Here is a 20,784-nt window from a genome sequence, read left to right as displayed (position 1 = left end):
TGGCAACATTCTAAGTGCTTTACTTTTATTAGCTTTTTTCACTCTCTCCTTATAACCACCGTATGTAGTAGATATTTTTGAGTGAGGAGACAGGCTAAGAGTGATTCTGATGCCACAGTGTGTGGCCGAGCCTTGAGGCTCTTAGATACTCACTTACACTTACTAACTCTTTGGTGAGTAAGAAAGAGTGAGGACTGGACAAAAAAAAAAATGAGTCTTGTGAGCATGTGGATTGAGGAAGCAACATCTGAACTGGGTCCTGACGCGTGTGTAGGAATTTTCGAGGTTGGGCAGATGGGCGTGAGAAAGAATGATGAAATGACTTCCCCAGATGGAAAGAAATGCTGTGGAACAATCTGTGTATGTCGTAGATATGTATTGCTCTCACTGTTAATGAGAAGCCGATTGGCCGATAGCTGGGCAGGAAGAGAGCAGGTGAGACAGCCTGACACAGAGAGAATGCTGGGAGGAAAAAGGGCGGAGTCTGGAGTTGCCAGCCAGACTCAGAAGGAGCATGAATGTGCCATGCTAATAATAAAATTTACACATGTGGCAGAGTGTAAATAAGGAATATGGGTTAACTTAAACTGTAAGAGCTAGTTAGTAATATGCCTGAGCTCTCGGCTGAGCATTTATAATTAATCTAAGCCTCGGTGTGTTTATCTGAGAGTGACAGCGGGACAGGAAAACGCCACCTACAGAACAAGGTGTTGAGATGCCTTCCAGAGCTGTGCTCATATGCCAAGAAGAAAGGGCCAGAAGGAAAACCCACTGATTGTGAAGAACAAGGCGTTCCTGATTAATAAGGATGACCAACTGTAGTTTCCATGGGGGACACCAAATAGGCATATTGGCATTGTGGCTGCAAGTACTAACGGTCACGTCGGCTAAAGGTCACAGAACTAGATGGGGTGGAAGCCATTATGTGTGAAGACAGCTCACCAGCTGAGAAGCAAGGAGGTCTGGGAGATAGAAAGGGAGCTGGGTGGGGGCCTGACTGGCCTCCTTGTCATGAGAGGGGGGTTGTGGGACTTGCTGATCTGAAAGCATTGGCTACTCCAGTGCAGCATCCCCTAGAGCCTGGTGACCCTGGCCCCTTGTCCATGAAGAGCCTCTGTCCTGGTGCCCAAAGGGCAGCCACTTGAACTCCAAAGGTCATGGCTGTACAAAGTGGGAGGAAATTTCCCCTAAATTCCAAGCCTTATCTCTGCCTCCCTTTTATTACCAACTGGAAACGGTCACAGGCATTGCCGGGACTGGAGATTTATGAGCCGAGGAAAAAGCAACCGGGAAAAATGAGCCATCACTGCTGATGACACTTCCCCTGCAGTGAAGACAGAAGCCAGGCGGTGCCAGGCAGCCAGGTCCGCTTCTCTGAGCCTCATCGGGAGCAGACTCTGCTCTGCTCGTCCGTCTCCAGGCATTACTGTCGGGTCTGGACCATTAGAAAGCAGGCAGGCATGGGCTCCTTCATGTGATGCAGGGAACCAATCTAAAAACTCCTTCAGCAGCTGTCCCCACCAGGTGGGGAGGGGGTCTCCTCTCTCATCTGGGCTCCGACAGCAGCGCCCTGTGCAGAACTTCATCTCAGGACTGGTTCATGCTCTGAAATTCTCAGCTGAGGTTTTGGTCTCCCCTGGAGTCACGTCTAGCCAGGACAAGAGCGCACACCCGAGCTGGTCAGTCTCCCAGAAAGCTTCTAACACAGCCAGCTGAGCTCTATACCTAACACTAAGGACTCAGCTGAGCTGGCAGGTGTTGAGAACTTGCATTTCAAACAGGTACTCCCATGTCACTGATGCTAACGACGGCAGGATGACAAGAACCTGTCCAGTGGCTCTCAAGCCCTGAATTCCACTTAGTTCTTTGCTTGTTTGTTTGTTTATTTTGTTTTGGTTTGTGTCTTGAGACGGAGTTTCTGTCTGTAACAGCTCCAGTTGTCCTTTAGCTCTTCTGTAGACTAGACTGGCCTACAACTCACAGAGATCTGCCTATATCTGCCTCCTGAGTGCTGGGATTAAAGGCATGCACCGCCTGTCTTTACTCAGCTCTTCTTTTAAGAGTTATTTTAATTATAGGCAGGTGTGTGCATCTGTCTGCGAATAGATGTGAGTGTAGGGATTCCTTCGCACAAGGAAGCCAGAGGCATTGGATCCACAGGAGGCTGTGAGCCTACTGACATGGGTGCTGAGATCCACACTTGGGTCCTGTCTTAGACACCGTCCCATTGCTGTGCAGAGACATCATGACCAAGGAAACTTTTATAAAAGAAAGCATTTAACTGGGGGGGGGGGGTTGTTTAAAGTTTCAGAGATTAGTCCATTATCATCATGGCAGGAACATGGTGGCACACACAGAACTGGAGCAGGAACTGAGAGCTACATCCTGATCTGTGGGCAGGTAGGCAGGCAGAGATTGGGCCTGGCATGAGCTTTTGAAACCTCCGAACAGTGGGCGCACTGTGACACATTTCCTTCAACAAGGCCACAGGTATTCCAACAAGACCACACCTAATCCTTCTAATCCCTTCAAACAGTTCCACATTCTGGTGACTAAGCATTCAAACACGTGAGCCTATGAAGGCCATTCTTATTCACGCCACCACAGGTCCCCTGAAAAGCAGTGTGCGTTCTTATTCACTAGGCCATTTCTCTAGCCACAAACGCACACACACACACACTTAGAGTTCTTATCTTAGCTGGAGCCCTTCCCTCAAATGCTTGGAGGTCAGCTTTTTACTGAGTAAAGGGTACTTTTGTCTTCACACTATGACTCCTGACATCCAGGAAACACAACAAATGTTTCTGTTTACATCTACCCTCCTCTGGGATATAAGTCTCCTGAGTAAGGGGCTTTGCCTGTCTGGCCCACACTGCTGCAGTAGCTATAGCTGTCCCTAAAGATTTGATTAGTAAGTAAATGGTGAGGTTTCTCCACTCTACAAGGTAGGCTCAGTCTCGTGATTTCTCTGCCTTCCTTCAAGTTCCAAAAACCTGGGGAGTCTGACGGTGCCAGAGGTACCAGAGCTGTTTCAGAGTCCTGGGATCGGACGCTCCTTGACTCAATGACCCCCAGGCTTGTCCACCATATGTAGCATAAGCCATGGAGTCTGAATATGGGAGCCAAAGGGAAAAGAAGTCTTCCTCAGGCTTGGTGCCTCCCCTCCTCTCCAATGGTCCTCACCTACCTGTTCCACACGAACTTGGGAGCTGATCAAAAGATGGGCAACTGAGTCAGACAGGCCAATGTTTCTTGTGAGAAATAGCGTCAGTGTATCCTCATCTTTTAGGATGTCTCGGATTTGTAATCCTCTTCCTGAATACGAATGGATGAAAGAACAGGGGGTGAATCAAAATAAGAACAGCATGTAGTATCAATTCGAAATATTTCTGCTTGACTCTTAGAAGGGGGCTGTGTTCTTGGCTTCCTGGGGAACTCTTGGATGCTGCGGCTGCTAGAGCCTGAGCACAATACAGTGGAAGGCACAGAAAGAGGGAAAGTTAACCCAGGATGAGCAGGGTGTCAGGCACTTCTTAGAGTTGATCTGAGAGAGTGACTTTCAAACTTTCAAGAGAGTAAAGGCTGGACGGTGGTGGCACACTCCTTTAATCCCAGTACTTGGGAAGCAAAGGCAGGTGGATTTTTTGTGAGTTTGAGGCCAGCCTGGGCTACAAGAGCTAGTTCCAGGACAGGCTCCAAAGCTACAGAGAAACCTGTCGCAAAAAAAAAAAAAAAATCAAGAGAGCAAAGGGTAAGGAGCTACAGCAGAGGAATTTGGGCTCTTGAGTATTTGCCAATATCTGGAGACATCTTTGGGCAGTATTATTGGGGAGAGGCCAATGATATTGCTAAACATTCACAGTGTACAGAAGAAGGCTTCCTCCCTAAAGAATGTCCTGCCCCTACAAAGGTCAGTGGTATTGCAGAGAGCAGCCTTTAGACTCAGCTCTACAGGCTCTCACTGTAGTGGTCCATGGACACACACAAACATGCAAACACAGTTGTCTAAGGGTTGAGGACTATGGTCCTGCTCTTTTTGCATCCTTTGTCCCACCTAGCCCTGTTGGGTACACAGAGGTAAAACTGCAAGGTCATTCTGTCTGTCCTCTGCCTCTGTCTCTGTCTCTCTCTCTCCCAGTATGGAGGCCTGATATAGTATCAAAGCCTCAATAAATGTGACCCTAGGTACGCAATAAATACCTGTGCTCATGTCCTAAGAGTGAAGCCCCATTTGGCTGTTTATTTTTTAGTTATTCTTTAACACCCTCAGCTCATATTGCATATGAATGCCTCAGGAGAAGGGGCAAGACAGAGAGTCATCTGGCCTGGGTATCATACCACTGTGGCCTGGCTGTGGCAGGGGTGGGGTGGGAGAAGAAGGGCAGGGACATGGTAAAGCACACACCCGAGCTGGGGGCTGAGGGTCACCCTGCCTGCAGAGCATGGGGCCCAGGGTCTGAGCAGCAGGGTGATACCAGACAGGCTCTCCATTAGATTCCTGAGTGGGGCCGTGTAAATGGGGTGGGGTGGGGGTGGCGGGTGTCTGGGGAAAGACAGCTACATTTCTTCTAAAATGTGGTTCTCCTTGTTCTCTTTGCTGGGAAGACTGGAGGCTAGGAGTAGGGGGGCAGAAGGTAGCTGCGGGTGAGGCTGTGGGAAGAGGGGTTTAGAGATGATTGAGACCACAGAGCTGACTGGGCACAGGGGGTATGTCTGCAACTGGGGTGTCCCTATTAGTCCTCCCCTGCAGAGAATGCAGCCCTACAGGTTCGCTGCAGATAAAAACGTTGCTGCCTGGGTCAGCACGGGTACACTTTCCCAGGTACCTGGGAACCCCACAGGCAAAAGCCGCAGCAGCTGCAACAGTCCACCCCATTCTGCATGACTGAGTTCCTAATGACCTCAGACTTCAGGCCTTGACCAACACCGGGCAACCTCTCCCTGACATCTTGACTAGACTTTAGTGCCTAGCCCAACATTCCACCAGAGACCATGTCATTTACTCGGGTGTGGGCTCTGGACCCTCTCAGTTTCTGTCCCTAGCTTGTGGGGAGCCTTGGAAGGCTATCCTGACCCCTTGACCCCTAGCCATGTTCTCCTTTAGGAGATTCCCTTACAGATGGAGAACCTGCAGAAAAAACCACCTGCGCCCTCGTTCACCCTCAAGTCCTGTTTTGGGTTTAGAGTCGTGATTTCAGTTCTCCTAGACACTTGCAGCAACCACAGAGACTCTGCATGGGGTGAATCTCTTCCACTCCCTGCAGCCAGACTTCATGGTCAGACCCACCAATGCAAAGGCCACTTCATGGCAGACTCTTCAGAGCAAAGGGAAGAAGGAAAGTCGTCTTGAGATCAAGACAGTGGCTGTTTAGTGCATCTGCTTGCTTAGCCTTCACCAAAACATCTTCTCAGCTGGCCGAGCTCCCCCGCATTGGTTTTTTAATATTTAAAAGGCAAGTAGTGAACCAGTCATAATGGCTCATGTTTATAATCCCAATACTTCGGAGGCTGGGGCAGAAATATTGTTACAATTTCCAGACAAGTCTGAGCTACGTACGTGAGTTCTAGGCTGGCTAAGCTAAGTAAGACCTGTCTCAATAAACAGGCAAATAAATAAAATGATCGTTGTGCCTCTGCCGTCTATAACCCTTCATATTTGAGCTGACGGTATCAGCACTTCTCCATCAGAGCGAAGAATGGAGCATTCGCAATCTGGGCTGCAGAAATCATGACCAGCAGTGTGTGCTCTGCAGTTTGGAAGCAGCGCGAATGTAGCTAAGCAATCCTAACCCGGCGGTCTGGATGTACTTCTGTGCTCTTGGCCCTCCAGGGAGCAAAGGCAGAAAGTGGCTAGATGGGAGGGAGGGCGCCAGACTCTGTTTCCAGTCTTTCCCCTTCCTGACTCCCCATGTTCTCAACGCCCTCTGCTTCCCCATACGGTGAGGGACAGCATGGCCTACCCTATTTTTGTTCTCTAGGTGCCCTGCGGGCAGGCACTCATCCATCTCTCTATTTTGGCCTGCCAACCATGAAGGTGTTCCGTCTAAGGCTAAACAAGTGGGTGAACTAGACAGCCACTGTGTGTACACCTCACAGTAGGTACCAACCGTGTGCTAAGCGTAGAGGGGCCGTGTCACATACAGTGAGGAGGGCTGGCCGGTCACATCACCATCTTAACTTTAGTGTTGGTAACTCGGATACAAGCTGCCCTATCCAGCCACTCTCGACCCCTTGGCGCCCCTTGGTAGTCCTTTCCTATGGCTGTCATCCTCTTAGGGTGATCTTTACGGCCACACACCTTTGTCTTAGGAGCACACGTCTTTCCCCAGCAGTAGCCTCTGACCTCCATCCTTGCTGTCTCCTCATTCACCATCTCTCCACATTACATCCTGTTCTCCACGGACCCACCTGCGTCATTCTGGATGCTAAACGTGACTGGCAGTGTCCATTAGGAGGAGTCTTTGTCTCCGTATGCAAGTGAGCTTGTGTGTGTGTGTGTGTGTGTGTGTGTGTGTGTGTCGATGGAGGTGCACACATGCCACAGCATGCATGCAGAGGTCACTGCTGTGTGAGACAGGCTAGCTGGCCTCCAAACTTCTGGAGAATTCTCCTGCCTCGACCTCCCACCTCACCCCAGGAGCGCTGGGGTTACCCGCCTCTGGCATCGTTTCGTGGAATCGCCCGCTCTTTACTAGGTCTGTCAGCGTCTGGTGTGTCAGGCTAACTCTAGCGGCAAGTACAGAATGGGGACACGGGCACCCAGGTTACCTGCGAATCTCTCAGGGTGAGTCCGTAGAGTGTCCATGAGCTGGGACAAGGTGCGGAGCTCAGCCCAAACCTGGCCAAGCTGCTGGACCTCTGGTGTGTCCACGAAGAGCTCCTGGAAATCTCGATACACTCTTGCCAAGCTGTTGAGAGAGCGCCTTATAAATAAATAGCTGTCGTTTTCATAACCATACAGTTAGCAGCTTTGTGCTTCTTTTAAATTGACTTAGCATGGCCTCCATTGGATGGCTAGTTATAATTTTAACCCTGACAAAAATGATGAATGTTTTGCTCAATATTTGAATTGCAGCAGGGCAAGCTGACCTTAAACCCCATTCTCTGAGCCTGTTGTTCTGAGGCTGTTGGAAGATATTACCAGTGAGTCTTCCCAGCCTTTACCCAGTTCTCTGAGTTCTCCTTCACCACCCACTCTTAGGGGTGGGACCTGATGCCACAGTTCATCCACACAGCCCTCCCTGCGCCTACCCATCCAGGCTGACTGGACCGGGAGAATGGAGATGGGCAATTGGATGTTCGGTTTTGTGTTAAAAACCACACTGTGGGAGCCACATCCCAAGATCCTTGTGCTGCAGGTCACTAATGACAGTTTCAGTCATTAAAGGTTGGGAATTCATTATTTTCCTCTAAGAAGGAAACCTCACGTTGTAAACTTGACTTCGGGTTTCCTTGCACTGGTGCTCCTTGGCATTTCTCCCAGGCCTTGTCAGAGAGGGCTACGGGCAGCCTGTGGCTGAGGTGAAGGAAGTTAGTTAATTGTTCCACCTAAGAAGACGAGTGACCACAAAGTAGTGGGCACATCGCAGCCTGGGCTGCTATTAGATTTTAGGTCCCCTCTTGGACATACAGATGAACAAATCATGTCCATGTGACTGAAGTTTGAAGGCTTCCCCACCCCCACCCCCAGGTGCCTTGCCATTATTAGGTAGGAAGCTGCCCTCCCCACACTCTTTCAGAGTTCCTCATCAGCCTGTGGGAGCAGCACACACTCCTGCATGGGGGGAGAGTTGGGCAAGGGGTGCAAGTTCTTCCCTGTAGGTGGGAAATCTCAGCACTTACATGGAGTTGTTATAGTTTGACACAATTCCAGAAGTTTCTCCCGGGGTGGGGTTTTGAAAACAAGGGTTATTCATGTTGCAGAAAATCCCCTGGAGCCATGGTAACACTCCTGCCGAAGGCATCGCCTTGTTGGGAAAATGGCCTTTAAGACAGAAAAGGAAAACGAGAAGGAGTGAGTCACAGAAGCTAAGCAGGCCAGGAGCACAGACTCTCTCTCTGGGACTCTGCTTCTCCCTCGGTTATGAAGCGGGAATGTCTAAAGCAGGTTACTCCCTGTGCTGTGTCCCAGAGTTCATGGTACATAAGGAGACAGATGAAGGTCACAGGGCAGCAGCTCTCAACCTATAGGTTGTGAACCCTTTGATGTCAAACAACCCATTCGCAGGGGTCACTTAAGTTCATAGGAAAACACAGATTATGATTCATAACAGTAGCAAAATGACAGTTATGAAGTAGCAACCAAATAACTTTATGGTTGGGGGTCACCACAACCTGAGGAGCTGTATTAAAGGGTCACAGCATTAGGAAGGTTGAGAAGCATTGGCCTAGAGACCTACATGGCCATGTGGAGTGGAATTGAGTCTAGAAAAGAAGTTTCTGGAGGAGGGCAAATAGGGAGTTGGCTCGGGGAGGCTGGTGATCACAGAGGTTCTTTCCATGACAGGCGTGGAGGCTGTGCACTCCTGGGGGTGACGGAAAGAAGCAATTTGCTGGACAGGAGGTTGGCAGAGCAATGGAAGTTAGAAACTCAAGAGAAGGGAACTTGTCAGCTTTCACAACTCTTGGGGTGTCCATGTCACCTGCCTAGAAGAAAAGACACCATCCTGGCCAGAACCCACAGGAAACCTTCTGAGAAGGCTGCTATACATACAAACAGGCCCACACAAGGCCTGTAGATGCCTTGAAGCTCCAGGGTGTAATATTTATTAAGTGTGATCTGTACTGTCCCTTCTTATTTCTCCCCTGGTACCATGTAAAACAAATTCCCTAAAGCAGTCAAGCTAAAAAATAAACTGGGCGGTGGTGGCACACAGCTTTAGTCCCAGCAATCAGGAGACAGAGGCAGACAGATCTCTGTGAGTTTGAGGTCAGCCTGGTCTAAAGAGTGAATTTCAGGATAGCCAGGAATACACAGAGAAACCCTGTCTTGAAAAACCAAGAAAAAAAAAGGAGCTAAATTTGTAATATAACAGCTAAGTTTAGAAAAACAACAACAAAATAATAAAAAAATTATATGCATAAAAATATACAAATATATACACAGGGCTATGTTTGACTCTCAGAAGCACAGAACAAAAGAAATGAACTAGCAAACAGTACATTCTTTCAATACACCATGATAACCAAGACTGCACATGTTTTAAGAAACTAGAATTTGTTCAGCATTGATGAGCCTGGTTCACATACCAAAGCCTCTGAAATGCCAACAGATGTGATATCCCCAACACCCAGAAGAGCTTCCTAAAGGGAAGGCCAGCCGGGGCTTCTGGGCTCATACTCACATTGATGGTGACTGTAGAGGGGATTGGCATTCCTCAGCCAGATTAACACCAGAAACAAAGACAGAGGCCACACGAGTTCCACCACAAAGCGAATCTGGAAAAAGAGAATCAAAAGAGAAAGATCAAGGGTGCTAAGAGACTTGGGGAGATGATACGCCCAGAGGAGAGAGGCCTTCGTGATGCACGGTAGGAGCGGCAGGACTGGGCTGTGGTACAACGGTAAGCCATGTAACACTCTGGGCACCAGGGATCACATATCCCACAGCAGCCGGAAGCTCCCTGTCACTGTCTTAACATCCTACTGTCTGTGCTGATGTCGCATCACCTAAAGCCAGAGCACGTATGTACAGCAATGATGTTCGATGATGACCATGTGACCGTTACAGGTATTCACTGCGTTCAAGTCATTCACCGAGAGCAATGTCTACTCATAAAAACCAAACTAACAAAAACCGTAAGCTGGAAGCAAAGCGTGATGCCACATGGTGTCTATAATGGCAGCACTTGGGAGGCTGAAGCGTGAGTTCAAGGCCAGCCCCGATGATGTAGCAACTTTGAGACTATCCTGTCTCAGAAACGATTTACTGCCAGGAGTTGACGGCTGTAAAAGCAGCACCAGCCCTATGCATACCATGCTTGTCTCCTGGTTGCGTTTTTTTGTCTTGCTCTTGATTTAATCTTGTGTTTATTATGGCTCTAGGAGCAATAGACTACACTATGCATAGATAAACATATATACCATAGAGCTACGTTGCCCAGATGCGCAGTGGGCGCTGCTGGGGAGGTCTTTCCAGTCCACTTTACAGTCTGCAAAAGGTGATGAAATTACCTAACCAGGCACTGCCCAGAATCAGCCCCATTGGTAAGAGGAGCCTGACTATTTACCTGAAGAACTTCCTTCAACCTTACTCCTACACCACCTCTTGCCTGATTCATTGTATCAGTCAGATTCTGTGTCCTTCTGCATTCTCTCTGCATCTAGTCCTAAAGTAGCACAGACACAAGACCGAGATGAAGGAGCTCAGGGCTCAGCACATATCACTGTATATGGGGATGCAGATTCCTTTTTTTTTAATTTTTTTTTTTGAGACAGAGTTTCTCTGTATAGCTTTGGAGCCTTTCCTGGAACTCACTCTGTAGACCAGGTTTACCTGGGACTAAGAGATCCACCTGCTTCTGCCTCCCAACTGCTGGGATTAAAGGCCTGGGCCACCACCACCTGGCTATGTATGAAGATTCTAATAAAGTCCTGTGTAATGCTGGTGCCTCAGACTGGAAAGATCTCATAATTTCTCATTCTGTGGATGAGTGAAGAGACCTACAGAGGCAGGTGATTTGTACAGTATCACAACAGGAAGCAAAATCCAGCCTTCTGCCTCCAGGGCCAATGCTCCTCCTACCTCCCTCCCATTGCTTTGCCTTCTGGTGCAGTGGTAGACCTCGCCTGAAGGTGGTCATTGAATTAATGAATGAACTAGTGATCAAATGACTCTGTGATACGGTGCCCCAAAGCAAAGTCAACAGAGATCCAGCTAGTCAACATTTTTTTCCTTCAACAAGATCTATTGTTTAGGGGAAGCAGACAGACTACTGTGGTTTCTTCCCTCTCCCCACAACCAGAAGAGGTGGCTGATCTCAACCTATCACAGAAGATCAAGGGAGGCTTGGTTTGGAGTCAGAATTCTCCATTGATGGTGGTGCTCACATTCCAGCGCTGGATACAGTGGAAGGAGGAGAGGGAGAGGGGACTGTGAGATAGGGATTAGACATCCTAGGACAAACCATGTGCTGCTTAAAACAAAACAAAAAACAAACAAAAAAATCAGAAGTTGGCCGGCAGCCAAGTCCTAACATATCCGAAAACTCATCGTAGAAAACAGACCACACAGTAAAAGAGAACAAAAATGTTTACAGGTAGATGGTAACTTTCTAGAAAGACTACTCGAAGTTTAGAGGAAACAGACATACAAAGACAGCAAGAAGATAGAACAATACATTTTTCTTAATGTGTCCAGTTTCCAGGGCTTTCCTAGATACATACTTTTCTACAACGTGACAAAATACCAATATTGGGTTGGGCAATTCCCACCTGGGGTTTAAGGAAACAGCCCCAGGAATATTTGCTAGCAATCAGAATTGCTGATAATCGTCCACAGGGCTTGTGCATCCAGAGTCCCCCTGACCTAATACCCTGCCAGCCACCGGCACTCTTACTATCTCTCTTGGTTCCTAGAGCAACACTCACAGCTGCACCTGTCCTCCACTGTGAATCCAGCACCCATACAAGGCAGGGTTCGTAGACGTTCCCATCAGACATGGATGGACTGAGTAAATCTTAATCAAGGGCCTTGGGGGCCTCTCTGGGGAGCTGGAGTTGACACAGGGGCTCAGGCCATCAACAGTTGTAAGACTTATTACACCGCACCCCACCAAGGCGTGTGTACCCCAGCTTCTCTCTCACCTCTATTCTGGACCATCCTGTAAGGATGGTGGGGAAACAGGTTCAACAAGCTGGCCATGTGACAGGTGCAAGTGATGACACGGGAAGTTGCTCTGGGTGTCTTCACCGAGGAAGTGAGACAATCAGTACAGAGTCATTGCACTTGACTCCTGAGACAACTGATTGCCACGTTGGCTGTCTACCAAAGAGGGTCAGCCTGTGAGTCATGTGGGATGCTAACCGCCACTCAGGGAATGTGAAGATTTGGGTTTCAACCACTCGCAGGCTTGCTTAATTTCTGAGTCTCAGTTTTCTCCCCTATGAAACAGGGATGATTTTCTGTCCTGTAGTATAATGAGAATTAAGAACAGACTGCTCTGAGACCAAGGACTGGGGTTCATGACACGGGGTAACCTGTGGGTGGTGATTCCTTTGGGGGGTCACATATCAGATCTCCTGCACATCAGATATTCACATTATGATTCATAACAGTAGCAACATTACAGTGATGAAGTACCAAAGAAATAATCATACGGTCGGAGGTCACCACAACACGAGGAACTGCATTGAGAACAGAAGCATTAGGAAGGTTGAGAACAGAAGGTTCAGTTTGGAAGCATGGGGTAGGTCTTCTCCTCCATACGTAAGAAAGGCGTGGATGTGCAAGGTCCTGGTCATGGGGGACAGGCCTATCTTGCCTTCCTGTCTCAGAAAAGAAGTTTCTAGACCCACACTAGTACGTTTGGTCTGTCTAGAAAATGCTACTTACAAGTTTTGGGTTTTGTTTTGCTTTTATTTTGGAAATGCTTTCTTGTTTGTAACTGCTGTGCCGTGCTATTTTACTTGGACCTTTTATTCATTTATTTTTACTTTTTGCATATGTGTGAGTGAGTGGTATGTGCATGTGTTTGTATGTTCCTGTGTGTGTGCTAGCATATTTCTGTGTATGAGTACGTGTGTGCAGGTGCATCACGTTAGCATATTTCTGTGTATGAGTATGTGTGTGTGTGTGTGTGTGTGTGTGTGTGTGTGTGTTTAAGCCCCAGGCTGACATTGGGTGTCTTCCCATTGTTCTCCATTTTAGTTCCTGAGACCAAGGTTTTCACTTTCTGACTCAGGGTCTCTGGTTTCAGTGAGTCTGACCAGGCCAGCTTGCTCCAAGGATCTCTGTCTCCACCTCCCTCGAGGTGAGATCATGGGCAAAAATTACCACTGCACTTGGTTTTCAGTGTGTTCTAGGGCCCTGAACTCTGGTCCCCACACTCGTGTGACAAGTACTTCAACTGTGGAGCCAGCTCCCCACCTCGATTTTATTTGTATTAATTTTTTAAGTTAGCATACAAAATACTGGGCTTTATTATGCCATTGTCACATGCCTCGTTGTCCTTCCTTCTAATTTGTCCCCATTCCACACTATCCCTGCCCCTGAGGGTTCCCTTCCTTTCTCCAGACAGCACCCCTTTTTGATTGCTTCTGTCCTCTCCCTTTTCCCTTAGGATCTTTCCCCATTCTGTATTTGGCATGCCTGCTCTGTGAAGGCGCCAGGACTTAAAAGTCCTCTATGAGGGAAGTGGGACCCTCCTTGTGCCTGCGCTCTTCCTCATCATGTCTCTAAATCCAGGCTGCTGTTTTCTTCAGATACCCCAGGGCCCTCCAACGACCTGTCTCCATCAGCAGTCCTTACATATCTGCCAAGCTGGACGGACGTACATAGGCATCTCAGGCCATGTCCACAGGGAAGTCAGCATCTCCCCCAACTGTTTTAGGTAACACAGTACACAGCCAAGGATGAGCAGAGCTGGCCGTCTTTTTTTTTTTTTTAAAGATTTATTTATTTATTATGTATACAACATTCTGCCTCCATGTATGCCCACACGCCAGAGGAGGGCGGCAGATCTCATTACAGATGGTTGTAAGCCACCATGTGGTTGCTGGGAATTGAACTCAGGGCCTCTGGAAGAGCAGACAGTGCTCTAAATCACTGAACCATCTCTCCAGTCCCCAGAGCTTTAAGAAGCACTGGGGAAAAGAATGTTTCCCTCTGTATGGGATCTGGGGCCGCAGCCCCTGCGGGCCACTCTCTGTACTAAGACCACCTGTCATTCTTTCTTCACCTGGCAGAGGCAGGTGAGTCCTCCCAGCAGCCTCTTCCCCTCCCCCAGAATCAGTCCAGTTAGCCCAGATGAGCATTGTGGCCCTTGGAACTCAAGTGTACACAGGCATGCCCTAGGGAGAAATTCCACGTTATAATAAAAACAAGTCTCCAGAGCCCGTCCCCTGTGCCCCCCCCACCACGCCTTAAGCATGTCTGTAACTTTAATTAAGCCCAGTCTAAGCTCAGAAGCCCACCCCCCCTCCATGGAATTTTTTTCTAACTATACTGGTATTTCCTTGTTCCCTCACCCCTCCCCCTCTTTACCGGTCAGCCTATGTGGAGGAGGAAGGGTTCCTGGTCAGGGCAGAGTCCTGCTTGTTGTTTTAAAACAGCCAGTTAGGTTTTCTCCCTTCCCTCTCTGTTTCCAATTTAAAAGGGAGGCAGTCAGAGCTTGAGAGCAACTACACTGATCCTCCCTTCTGGGCTGAGCGTCCAGACTGGACTCAAACCTGGCTCAAGGCCACCCAGAGTCTGGCGGTCTTGGAGCTGGTGCCTAGGGTCCCTGTACCCCATGTTCTCATCCCCTAACGCTGCACCCAGCGTTGCTGGTCACAGTCATACCAGAAGCATACCTCTAGAGTTTAGGAAGTGAACTCCTACTTTTATGAGTCCTCAGGCCTTCACCAAACATCCTGTCCTTCCCTGGAAGTGGGGCCCCGGGAACACTAAAGGGTTCTAGGAGCTGCAGCTGAAGGGCAAGCAAAAGCTGCACTAATGGCTTTACAGCCCTCTTGAGCTGCAAGGGCAGGCGTGACCTTGGGCTGTGTCTTTGGGAGGAAGGGGTGTAAGGGTTAAGCTCCCTAGAAATCTCCTCTGAGTCCCTGGGCCCCTTCCCCCACCTCATGCTGCTTCCTCCGACTCCACTACTGTGTCTCCATTCTGCTCGGGAATCATGTGTGGGTAGCCTCCTTCTGCCTGACTCCAAATTCCATCAGGGCAAGGGCTGTGTTCAGTTTTCCTCCATGCAGGTCGGACATACATTCAGGCTATAGATCCATATGAGTTTACACCTACTGTCCCGGTGGGTGATAAATTACCCAGTCACTCTCTCTTGTGACATCTGCGCCTTGTCTGCTAGTCAGGGCAGTGGAGCGTAATAACCATATCTGCTATCCTGAAGTCACACATGGTTTAATCCCGGGTCTAGGTTCAGCTCATCCTGAGCCTTCTGTCACCTCATTGGTACCCACAGGAGCAACTGAAGCCTCCTGTCCTTGCCCCGCTGTGAGGGTTAAATGACGAAATGTATTTAGAACTATGCCAGGTACTTTGTGACGTCAAACAAGCGCTTCCAGAGGATGGGAAATGAAGGGAAGGGAGAGAGCACCTGAGGGCTCCTACTCTGCATCTTGAGGGGGTGAAAGAGGAGGAAGGAGAACCTTGGTATCTCTCTATCTGTTCTCACTCGTGATCTGCTTGCAATAGAAAACCCCTAAAATATAAAAGTCTAAAGAATGGCCGTGTCACGGTCTGTCCCGCTGTACTTCTGCAGAGTCAGCATTGTCTAGAGGCGGATCTTTCCAGAAGATCCCAAAGCCTTGAAAGGAGCCACAGACCCTTTCATCGAGCCGTCAGGGGCTTAGGAAAATGCACTCATCTTACCTAGACATCCTGGATACACTGGCTCTCTCGAGGCTCAGTTTCCAGGCCACGCAGGTGATAGCAAATACAGGCAGGGCCCAGGCTAACGTGAGACAGGGTTCACGGCATGAATGGCTCCATCCCTTGGGGAGCACACAGTGAAGAAGAAAGTCCCCATCCAACAGCAATGCATTTAGAATGCCAGGGAGAGGGGTAGAGACTGTGAACCTTCCGGAGCCAAGCCTGTCTCTGGAAAACCATGTTGGCTTGCCACAGCAAATGGAAGCATTGATGGCCAGCAGTCATGGGGCTAGGGAGGGGAGGGGCAGACAGGAGATGGGGGTGGGCAGTGGCGGCATATTGAATTTCCCTGGCAATCTGTCGAGTATTTGCACCCTGAGAGAAGAGATTGAGTTGTCCCATTTATCATTGTGAACTTAGCACCTGGCACGCTGCCTGGGGACTATTATTTCTGGACTGAATGAATGAGTGGACACCATGAAGTTAACAATGAGTCTTGCTCAGATGTTGACAGCGTTCTCATTTATTCAGGAAGGGACATTTCTGGGAGGGAATGAGCCTTGGGTTACTGTTAGCGCTTGGTCCCTGGGGGGCCCAAATAACCTCATGGCTAATTTGAAATGACAGCAGCCTTGACAAAGAGAAGCAGAAGTAGGACAATGGTGTCCCCCCGGGTGAGCTTGGCTTCTCCCTTCGGCGTCCCTGTGTACTGTCCGAGCCACATTTAGGCCTTTGAGCCATCTCTGTGGTATCTCCTGCTTCTTCATATGTCCCTCAACCCTAAGGTTAGTCAGGCTTCCTTCTTCATGGGTCTGGACCTGAGGAGCCTCAGAGGCCCTGATTTCAGCTTCATACACACTACCGTTAGTTTCCCTCTCCTTTTTGCTGCTAGCTTTCTTCTTAGCTGACACATGTCCGTGCTCATCTCTCTCTGACCAAATCTGCCTGAGGCACACACGCAGGTCTTCACACGCCCCACCACCTGGTCCCGCTTCTTCCCAATAGCCAGGAAGGCCCTGTTCTATCCCCATAGAAACCCATCCCAAACCATCCTCTTTGCCACAGCCTACCTCCTTCACTGTCCTCTTCATGAGGTCCAGCTTTCTTTTCTTTCTCTACAAGTGTTAAATGCATGCTTATTTGTGTGTGCACATGTGTGTTAGGGTGCCTGTGTGTGTGTGAAGGCCAGAGTTCAATAAGGGGTGACATCTTCAATTCTTGGCCCCACCATTTAATCTCAGCTTTCCTCACTGTAATTATTCAGCCACGGATAAGGCTGCACTTCCAGGTTCTAAAGACAAGCACATGCAGACGGGCCCTCGGATGCAGAGATGCATATGTGTGGTTCCATTCACGTATGACTCAGATAAACCCTTGCACGCATGCGTGAGCCTGTCATCTGCGTCTGACATGATCATGCCAACCCCCTGTGCGTATGCATTAGGCAGCTTTTAAAAGCTGGACGCGCCATCTTTCTCTCTCTGCACACCGATTCCCAGGCCTGCGTGCAGCCCCTCTAATAAACTCCTAAGCGGGTTTGTTGCTTGCTCCGTGTTTCCTTCTCACTCATGCCCAGGTAATTTCATTGGTGCCGTGACTTGGATTCGAACCGAGGTTGCTCTCCTTGCCCACCACTTACGCGAGGCAGCTCTTGGCTCTCTGCATGAGCCCCTTCTCCATCCCATTACTAACCCCTTCCAGAGACTCCAACAAGCCCTTGTCCAGGCTCCAGCTCTTCATCTCCCAGATTTAACTCGTCCTTTTTTCCTCTATGTGACACAGAAGGAGCGATACAGCCTTGGAGTCCTAGGACATCAGCTGGGACCTTCTTCTGCACCTGTAGCATGCCTGTCAGAGAAGCTGGACCTCACCACTCAGGGCTGGGCACCCTGCATACGTGCTTTGTGCTTTAGCGGCAGCTGAACTTCTCATTCGTGAGCCAAAGAAACTAACTTTTGGGGTCACCCACCACTGTCTTCTCCCACCACAATCTGTCCCATCTCTTAACTTACAAAGGCTTACAAACTTTACCCCCTTCCCGATTTCTTTCCCAGGTGGCACTAGTAGAAGACGCCACACTCACTTTCCAATGCTGCCCACCCCTTAACATCTCAAATCTCCTACCTCAACCTAATATTAATTATTCCCCATCTCACTCCTGCATCGAGACCTTAGAGAATCTACTGCCCCACCCCTCACATATACAGGAGGGCAAACTGTCCCAGGCCTCTTATACCTGGTACACAGATGGCAACTCCTCTTTATGTGATGGGACCCGTGGCGGCAGCTCTTCTTTATGTGATGGGCTATGCCATAGTATCAGATACTGGGGTAGTGGAGGCACAGGCACTCCCAGCCCATACCACTAATCAGCAGGCTGAGTTAATAGCCCTTACCTGTGCCTTCCAGTTAGCAAAGGGGCAATCTTTAAATGTTTGCACAGACTCCAAATGTGTCTTTCATACCCTCCTGCGCAGCTATCTGGAAGGAGCAGGGGCTTCTTACAACAAAAGAAGAATCCATAACTAACTCAGGTTACATTATGGACCTATTAAAAGCCTCCCATCTCCCCAAAGCTATAGGAATTATTCACTGTCGATCTCATCAGGCTGACAGTTCCATTATTTCCAAGCAGCCAGAACAGCAGCATTCCAGAGCCCAAACCTACCTCAATCACCTCAGGGGGTTCATATAGTACAGCCCACATTCTCGAGACACCCCCTGACACCCGACAAATTCTGTCCTACTTACATCAGCTCTTTTATACTAATAGCAAAGTTCTATTTCATTTTGTTAAGGCTCACCTCCAACCTACCCCTGAGGACTTAGAGTTCTTAAAAGCTATCACTGCCTCTTGTAAAATCTGTCAAAAGTCAGATCCCAAGACCGAATAACGTAGCTTCCCTTTTCCCACCCACCAGAACAAGGGGCTCCCTTCCAGGAACTAACTGGCAGCTGGATTTTACTCATATGCCCATGGTCAGAAGAGCTAAATATCTCCTGGTCTTAGTGGACAAAATGTCTGGGTGAATTGAAGTGTTTCCCACCACTAATAAGAGGGCTCAGACAGTTTTCAATGTTCTCTGAGAAATCATCCCCCGGGTTGAAATCCCAACCTCTCTTCAGTCGGATAATGGCCCAGCGTTCACTTCCCAGATTTCCCAAAATTTGTCTAAAGTTCTTAACATTCCCTGGCATTTTCATATCCCATACCACCCTCAGTCTTCAGGGAAGGTAGAATGAACTAACCGTTCCTTAAAAAATATGCTTGTTAAGATGTCACAGGAGCTTCACCTTGACTGGGTAAAACTTATGCCTCTGGCCCTTTTTAGGCTTAGGGCTCTCCCCAAAGGTCCCCTTTTCATCTCACCCTTTGAACTCATGTATGGGTGGCCAGTTTTAACCCCTGAACTCTCACCTAAAACCTCTCCTCTTCCTGATCATATGTTTACTCCACTGTTATCCCATCTACACTCCCTATTATGGGATTTTACCTCAGCCATGTGCTAATTCATGCCTACCACCAATTAAAATAGGAGATCAGGTACTATTCTCTCCCCCAGACCAATGCCCCTCACCCCTTTCCCCTAAATGGCAGGGCCCCTTTAAAGTAATTCTTGTAACATCCACAGCTGCCAAGCTCTAGGGATTCTCTCATTGGATCCACCTGTCCCATTTTAAACCTTTTACTCTTCCAGTTCAAGATACTCCCTCATAAACAGTAACTCAAACAGGGCCCTGCTCCCTTAAGTTCCGGGGGGCACCGAGATCAGCCACTCTTTCTCCAGGTTCAGAAAAATAAGCCTCATCCTTACTCAATTCTTCTGTGCCAAAAACCCCATATACTCTCCCTCTTCCTCTTTCTCCTGTCTGCTTTACCAGCTTCTCTGTATCTCCAATGTCATGCTTAAATTTCCAGTTAACCACTCAGCTGTTATTACAGGGACCAACATTAAACATAGAGTTGGAGGTACAAGGACCGTCAAAAGCCCAGGTGGTAAGAAACAATAACGAATTTTCAGCCCCAAACTCCAAAAAAACTCACAAAACAAACTTTAACATAACAGGTTTATCACTGACTGCAGCAGTGTCTCCTGGATGTTAAGGTAATACCGTGATGCTAGGAATTAAGGATTTACTTCAGGTAAAACATTAAAGGGTCTAATTATTATCCTTTTCAAAAATTTCCCCCTTCTTCCCCCACCGTCTTCCATTCTATCACTGAATCATAAACTTATTATGTCTAAAATTTATTTCTTTTCAGACATTTTTTAGAAGCTCCAGAGAGTGAATTGGACCTACCTAAATGGACCAGGCTCGTCCAGAATAAGTATCATTGAATTCTTCCCTTACCATTCCTGGTCTTGGGAACCCCTGGGAAATTCCCTCCTCCCTCCCAAAAGAACCCCCCTCCATCTTCCATCTTGGGACTCTCCTCTCTTAATCACCAGGATCTTAAATTTCTTCCAGACATAATTTTCTGCCTTTCCAGCATCTTGCAAGGTCCAAGCTGCCAGCCAGCCAGTTCCTCAGAGCCCAAAAAAACAGCAGTAATCAGCCACCCCAGGGAGTGGTCAAGCATCTCAACTCGATGCCCACTAAATCAGCAACGATGCCCACATAGTTAGCATGAAGCAGTCATGAGAGACCTTACAATACCCCAATCCCACCCATTAAGACCCTCAAACCCCCAAATTCTTATAATAAACAAAAGGGTGGGATATAATTATTCAGCCACAAATAAGGCTGCACTTTAGGGTTCTAGAACCGTGCACATGCAGATGAGCCCTCGGGCTCGGAGATGCCTGGGCCCCGTGTGACCCATGAGCGCGTATGGTTCCATCCACATGTGAGTCAGCTAAACCTTTGTGCACATGCGTGAGCCTGTCATCTGTGTCATCTTCATATGATGTGGTCACACCAACCCCCTGTGTGCATGTGCTAGGCAGCTTTTAAAAGCTGGACGCTCCATCTTTCTCTCTCTCGCTGCACACCGAGTCCCAGGCCCTGTATATGCCCCCTCTAATAAACTCCTGAGCGGGTTTGTTGTGTGTTCCGTGTTTCCTTCTCACTCGCGCTCAGGTAATTTCACTCACCTCTCACAACAAACCCCCCCCAACACCAGCTTCTTAAGTCATTCCTTATTTCTAGGACTCTGCAGGGTACTGGGACAGCCCTTCCTTCCTTCCTTCCTTCCTTCCTTCCTTCCTTCCTTCCTTCCTTCCTTCCTTCCTTCCTCCTCC

General features: G+C 48.6%; 1 protein-coding gene across 1 annotated transcript in view; it reads right to left on the bottom strand.

The window, feature by feature from the left end:
* Abca4 (ATP binding cassette subfamily A member 4) overlaps positions 1 to 20,784 on the bottom strand; it is a 128,534-nt gene that overhangs the window by 106,550 nt on the left and 1,200 nt on the right. The window contains exons 2-5 of the mRNA XM_005357217.3: positions 9,345 to 9,438; positions 7,843 to 7,984; positions 6,769 to 6,908; positions 3,188 to 3,315 (exon numbers count right to left, since the gene is read on the bottom strand). Coding sequence (XP_005357274.1) covers positions 3,188 to 3,315; positions 6,769 to 6,908; positions 7,843 to 7,984; positions 9,345 to 9,438 — 504 coding nt within the window. The remainder of the gene's footprint in view (positions 1 to 3,187; positions 3,316 to 6,768; positions 6,909 to 7,842; positions 7,985 to 9,344; positions 9,439 to 20,784) is intronic.

Source organism: Microtus ochrogaster, chromosome 21 (genome assembly GCF_000317375.1).
Source record: "Microtus ochrogaster isolate Prairie Vole_2 chromosome 21, MicOch1.0, whole genome shotgun sequence".
Lineage (NCBI taxonomy): Eukaryota > Metazoa > Chordata > Mammalia > Rodentia > Cricetidae > Microtus > Microtus ochrogaster.
Note: the sequence above shows the minus strand (reverse complement) of the source record. Positions and strands in the feature narration are given on the sequence as shown.